At 40.9% G+C, this 6,876-nt stretch overlaps 1 protein-coding gene across 2 annotated transcripts in view; it reads left to right on the plus strand.

Moving 5' to 3' along the window:
* The window catches only part of LOC110458673 (arachidonate 5-lipoxygenase-like), a 74,199-nt gene that overhangs the window by 9,948 nt on the left and 57,375 nt on the right, over positions 1 to 6,876 (plus strand). The window contains exon 1 of one of the 2 annotated variants that reach the window (XM_021510511.1): positions 4,112 to 5,042. The exons of the other annotated variant lie outside the window; for it this stretch is intronic. Coding sequence (XP_021366186.1) covers positions 4,560 to 5,042 — 483 coding nt within the window. The 5' untranslated portion in view covers positions 4,112 to 4,559. Of the gene's footprint in view, positions 1 to 4,111; positions 5,043 to 6,876 lie in introns of those variants that run through there. 2 annotated transcript variants of the gene reach the window in all.

Genomic DNA, 6,876 nt, shown 5'->3' on the forward strand with positions numbered 1-6,876 from the left:
GGGAATACAGAGAAATCGTGTCCTAGTGGAATACAGAGAAATCGTGTCCTATGGGAATACAGAGAAATCGTGTCCTAGTGGAATACAGAGAAATCGTGTCCTAGGGGAATACAGAGAAATCGTACCATACGGGAATGAAGAGAAATATCGTGCACTAGGGGAATACAGAGAAATCTTGAACAGGTGAAATAGGAGTTATGTTTTGGTTTTATATTGTTTAGCGTCCTAGTTCTATTAACAGCTAAGGTCATTTAAGGACTTGCCTCCATGTGTGTTGTGTGAGCGTGCATGTGTGTATGTGTGCCGGAGATAGGGTATGTTTGTATACTTGCCTCCTTGTGATAGCGTGGACCTAATGCCGACTTTATAGTGCTATCTCACTGAAATACAATACCGAAGGTACCCAGCACAACATTCCGCCCATTCACATTATACTGACAACGGGTGAACCGGTTGTTGTCATTACCCATAATGCTGAACGTTTAGCAGGGAATAACAACAACTACCACTTTTAAGGACTTTGGTATGTCCCGGCCTGGTGACAGAACCCATTTATTTCCTTACCTGGGCAAACGCTCAACATTAAGGACAAAAGTGAGGTATTGCCAAGCAAAGCTTTAGGAAATGAAAGAATGAAGACGCAGAGAGAAACGTAAAGATCTCATATATTGGTCGTTTTTGCGTCCCCTAGTAATGGGCACAAAAGCAAATCACCAAATCTGCAGGGAGTTACCACATAAGCCGCCTCTTATGATACATGCAGTGGGTAACAGCAGGTGAATTCTCTTCTCGATCCTTCGACCTGCAGTGGTGTTAAATAGGAGACAACTGAGCCTATGGTCGGAGAAAAGTGTATCAAGAGCGAAACCCTTGGGTATGCCTTGAACACCATAAAGTTGACAACAACAAATATTGTACATGTTGTAAACAGACTCATTCGTCAACAAATAACTATTTATGAGCCGTGAACACCGGTCATTCAGTTGAATACAGAACCAACAACATGGTAACACCATATAAATGCCACGTTCACAACTCGTCACCTGGCACTCCCGTTTGACCATGTGTGTTTATAGTGCCGCAATGCGTACATACCGTGATGAAGGATTGGAAATACTCCCGTTGTATTGTAACGTGGCCAGGCTGATGTGGAGTTATTGGGAATAGATATACATATAATAGTCGGGGCTCGCTAGTTTACCAGTTTATAGACTTTTAAGATGTGGGCGCCGATCCACGTATCACCAAGGTGGACACCGCAGTGGGGCCATTCATTATTTACATTATTCATTATTCCTGTCGTTTAATGTTTCCAATTAAGAAATGACGGATGATACATTTTGGTAGCTTAGAGTGGTTTAAATATGGCGTATGTAACTGATGTTGTGAATGGCGTGTAATATCGAGCATAGGGCTGCAGTTATTGCCAACAGTCCCGTCTCGGATCGTTACAGAAGAGGGTCCTGCTACATCACCTATGTCGCACTCCTGAATAATGAATCAGACCTGGAACGGTTTGTCGTGTGTGTACAATGGGGTTGATATGCTGTGCTGGGAACAGTCGGTGCTTAAACGTCAATCTTCTCGTGGCAAGAAGAGGTAGCATCTGAAACTCCTTTTTTCAGCATAAAGTTTTGTTTTCAGCATTAGAGAAATTCTCCCCACCCCTTCTTGTTTGTTTGTTTACCTTGACCATCAGTTCGAACACTAAAAGCTAACATATTTACACGGGGAATGAGATGTACAGACCAACCTGTTTCGGTGGGCACATGTTACTGACATTTCGTGATGAAATTACTTTTATCTGGTTTTTTGTTTCTCGATTTTTGCAAAGCAGAAATTAATTGATTAAAAATGGATTCCCATTGTCATATACCACTGTCAAACCTTATAAGAATATATTGTTTTCGATTTAAATGTTGTAGAGTATCTCAATTTACCTGCATACATATATGTTACCCAACCAGTCTCTTTTTCTGACTGATTTTGTGAAAGACGTATTCCGATTTGTTATAGTACATACGGTGTACAGAGTGATGTCTTTGTGGTTATTTTTACTTGAACATCCCATCCTCATAGACGGTTTACCATAATACATTGGTATAAACTTATTACTTGGAACATCCCATCCTCATAGACGGTTTACCATAATACATTGGTATAAACTTATTACTTGAACATCCCATCCTCATAGACGGTTTACCATAATACATTGGTATAAGCTTATTACTTGAACATCCCATCCTCATAGACGGTTTACCATAATACATTGGTATAAGCTTATTACTTGGAGTGCTTTTTTATGGATGTACTTTCAAAAGAAAGGGTCGCTGAATTGACCTCGATACACAATCGTAAGTAATACCTAAGTGACAATATATTTAAACCATAGATGTCATGATAGATAACAGCTGTTTGACCAAATATCAGTATAAGAGTATGACATCTACTTAATTATCAATGTTCAGTTTGTGTTAAAAACTTTTAATTTTTTATTTATTCTTGAACTTTATGTTGGTTTTTCAATTATAATTTCACTAGTGATGCTAATGGAAATTAATAATAAAAAATCCACATATTTCAAATGGTGAAATATTGACGAAAATCACACAGAACTCTTCTAAACTAGGCTTTAGTTCGTAATGTAATCTCAAGTAAAAATAACGTTGACGATTCGGTCGATCACGCCGGGGTTCAACAATGATGTGAAAATAAAGCACGGGTCCACGAGTCAAAACAACCAAAGGAATTAATCTCTTTATCACAGAAACTACCAGGCAGAGAAAACTAAAACAACAAGTGGAACTGTTACTTGTGTGACTGACAGTGTTACTATCCTGTGCATGCCCTGTGCTGGTTGAAAAGTAACTTGTGTTACTATCCTGTACATGCCCCTGTGCTCGGGGATAGATGACTTGTGTAACTATCCTGTATTTTCCCCTGTGTTCGTTGACAGATACCCTGTGTTACTATCCTGTATTTATCTATGCGTTCGTTGACAGATACCCCGTGTTACTATCCTGTACATGCCCCTGTGCTCGGGGATAGATGACTTGTGTAACTATCCTGTATTTTCCCCTGTGTTCGTTGACAGATACCCTGTGTTACTATCCTGTACATGCCCCTGTGCTCGTTGACAAATAACTTGTGTTACTATCCTGTACATGCCCCTGTGCTCGGGGATAGATGACTTGTGTTACTTTCCTGTGTTTTTCCCTGTGTTCGTTGACAGATACCCTGTGTTACTATCCTGTACATGCCCCTGTGTTCGTTGACAGATACCCTGTGTTACTATCCTGGGCATGCCTTGTGCTCGGGGACAGCTAACTTGTGTTACTATCCTGTACATGCCCCTGTGCTCGGGAACAGATAACTTGTGTAACTATCCTGTATTTGTCCCTGTGCTCGGGGACAGCTAACTTGTGTTACTATCCTGTAATGCCTATGTGCTCGGGGACAGATATTTTGTGTAACTTTCTTGTATTTGTCCCTCTGCTTGAGGGCAGGTAATTTGTGTAACTATCCGGTCCAGGCCCCTGTGCTCTTTGAAAGGTAACTCGTGTAACTATCTGATCCAGGACCATGTGCTCGATGGCAGGTAACTTGTGTAACTACCCGGTCCAGGCCCCTGTGCTTGTGAACAGGTATTTTGTATAACTGTTCTAGACAGGCATTAGTGTTCGTTGACAGGAAACTTGTGTACCTGTCCTTGGTAGACACAGGTCAGTCTGAACGGGACCACCGCCGCCCTACCTGTACGGATTTGGCTGTGAGATAGCTACACAAATATTTACATTATAAAGTCTTCCATTTACAACTCCTCTCAACAAACTATAACATAACACTGTATATATATAGACGGTTTAATTGGCCTAATTCCCGCCGAGGTTAAAATTACCTTTTCTCACAGCTTTGATGGTCATGGTTGGTGAATTTACAAAAATATCGGTAAATCACGCCCGTACAAAATGTCTACAATAGCCCCATGGCAGTAAAACTTTAGCCCAATCGTCAGTAATAGAGTGTTAATATTGACCCCTCCCTCACCACCAGTAACAGGTAACTCCCTGACGGTCATCAGTGTTTACTAGGAGGTACTGTACAGCATGTAGCCGTAGGAGCTAAGATTGATATCAACATATAGGATAATCATTTATGCATGACTACGTACGCTTGACTTCTCCTGATGTGTTCCAGTCTGTTATACTGTACCACGGATCAGTACTAGCGGTGGAACCTGTAACGACGTCACCGGCTGTCTATAACGTCGTGACTTTACTCATCATAACCGGAACGAAATACATGAATGGGAATGTGAATGAGAACGAGCGACCCACTACTAGTACATATATCGTAAATATACAAACCGGATAACAGATCTAGAGATGTATAATTAAGTAACCGTGGCAGCGGTCGGACTCGCAACGCGTTCTTATTGTGTTGATACTCTCATAACGCAGCTTTTTCAACTTGGAACATGGCCGGTTTGGTTTAAATTCAGACCATAGTTTCAGTAGGGATCAGGACCGTGGACTAAAATTATCCGGATAGTCGGAACCATGTCAAAGGCCAAGATGAAGAGTACGCGGTATGAAGTAACAGTCAGAACTGGCGACCGTAAAAAGGCGGGAACAGACGCTGATGTACGGATCGTGCTGTATGACGATCTTGGTCAGCAAACAGCAGCAATAAACCTGGACAACCGATTCCGTGACGATTTCGAGCGTGGTCAGACGGACGTGTTTACGGTGAGTGACCCACTGGACATCAGGCACGTGTTTAAAATCGAGTTGTGGAGAGACAATAAGGGATTCTTTGCTGATTGGTTTGTGGACACTGTAGAAGTACGAAACCTCAGTTATCCGGACGTCTTTGTATTCCCGTTATTCCGCTGGATTAAGGCACATTACCATTATAACATTCTCCATTTGGATACATTCCTACCCCAAAATGACCCTAATGGCGACCAACGAAAGATGGAACTAGAGGAAAAAAGAACAGTTTATACCTTAAAACAGAAGGTCCGGGGGCTGGTGGCACAGGTAGGCTCTAACCTTACATATATACTAATAGTGACTTTTCTGTTATGGTATTATATGGATCACAAGGTAAAGAATGTGCACTTTTGACCTCTAATAATTTTCTATCTTTGACAACCACAGAGGGCCCCTTTAAACCCTTCCTGAGACAGCGCCCAAATCCCAATTTCGATAGATAGCCATTTATACCAGGATATTGATCATAACGACCGCGATGTCTCCCAGCCCGATACATACACGACCCTTTATCTATATATACATTGACCCCAATAAATCTCCTTGTTTTTCACTTTACTAGGTAACACATGAACATAAGTATATATTTGTATGTCGCGGTCACTAGATACAATACACAGCTGGTCTAAATTCCTCAAACATCTTATAGCACTATAAAACAATGCTAGTGGCTTAGTTTTACAAGCGTGCAGTCTCCGTGACAGAAATAGGGCATATCAAGGGGATATAACGTCTGCATTGCATTTATTTACACATCCATAAAATACGTATCATCCCTTCCTTATACTATTATATCTTTAATGGTGACCTTATGAGGCAAACCTATAAATGTACACCACTTATCAATCTGGTATTCGTTCAAACAGACACATGTTAGCTTACAGTACGGTCATATTTCCTTATTTACAGTCAAACACTGACACCAATTAGATTAAACTTCCTTCCTTTTTTATGACACATATAGGGTTATATTTCTCATTCGATAAAAAGCAAAGTCCGCTACAGTTATAAAAATAAACCGTTAGTCCCGAGACGTAACAGCAGTAGCTGATAATCATTCACAAATCCGAATCTTCATTACTGGAAAAAAAAATCCGGACCGTCATGGTTTCATCAACACGGATGCGGGAAAATTCTACCTGAAGTGTTGTTTACTTATCCTGTACGCAATGGTGCCTGTGTAGGCTTGCGTCTGTGTTGGTTTATGGTGATCAAAGGAGTGGTACTAAAGTGATCAAATGCTCATGTAGGTGGTGTGTGTAAGAAATTACATGGGACCCACAACCGGAAGTGAGAACTAGCCGTTTCCGGAAGCACGCGCTAGCCTCCAACCACTAATTACTATAGCCCTTTGGAAGTAGCCTGGCAATGTGACCGTGACGACTTTTATGGATGTAGCAATGGACCTAGTTAGCAATAATGTGAAGCATATCTGGCAAATATCACAATGAGAGTGTTTTCAATTGAAATGCTAGGTATGTAGGTATTTATTTACCCAGAAGCTTTGTAGGTTTCATTATCGGAAATATCCGGGACCGCGTCATTTGTAGTAAGTCACGTGCTGTCCTTCAGGCGGTCTAGAAGACGTCACAATGACGCGGTTGAATTAAAATCGTGAGAGCACAGGTGACTTCCGTTGTAGCATCAAACGTTATCGATATTTAACCGTATATTAGCGCATTACTCGTTAATTTATTCATTTTCAGTGGTTCCGAGTATGACTTTGATTTTTTTAAACGTTTGCTTGGTATACACTCAATGAACGTTGGCTAATAGCGTAATGATTGTGACGCCATTATCAGATTATCAATGTGACGTTTGATAGCCCACTTCAAAAACACGCGTGGACAGCTTTGAATCAATCGCACAAGTGACTAGGGTCAAATGGTCGGGCTTAAATAACTGATTCGAAATACAATGTATTTTGATTTCAAATAGTGAATTAATTGGTGTCTCGTTGGTGTATACATCATTGGTGTCTCGTTGGTGTATACATAATTGGTGTCTCGTTGGTATATACATCATTGGTGTCTCGTTGGTGTATACATAATTGGTGTCTCGTTGGTATATACATAGTTGGTGTCTCGTTGGTGTATACATA

This window comes from Mizuhopecten yessoensis, unplaced genomic scaffold, assembly GCF_002113885.1.
Source record: "Mizuhopecten yessoensis strain PY_sf001 unplaced genomic scaffold, ASM211388v2 scaffold9685, whole genome shotgun sequence".
NCBI lineage: Eukaryota > Metazoa > Mollusca > Bivalvia > Pectinida > Pectinidae > Mizuhopecten > Mizuhopecten yessoensis.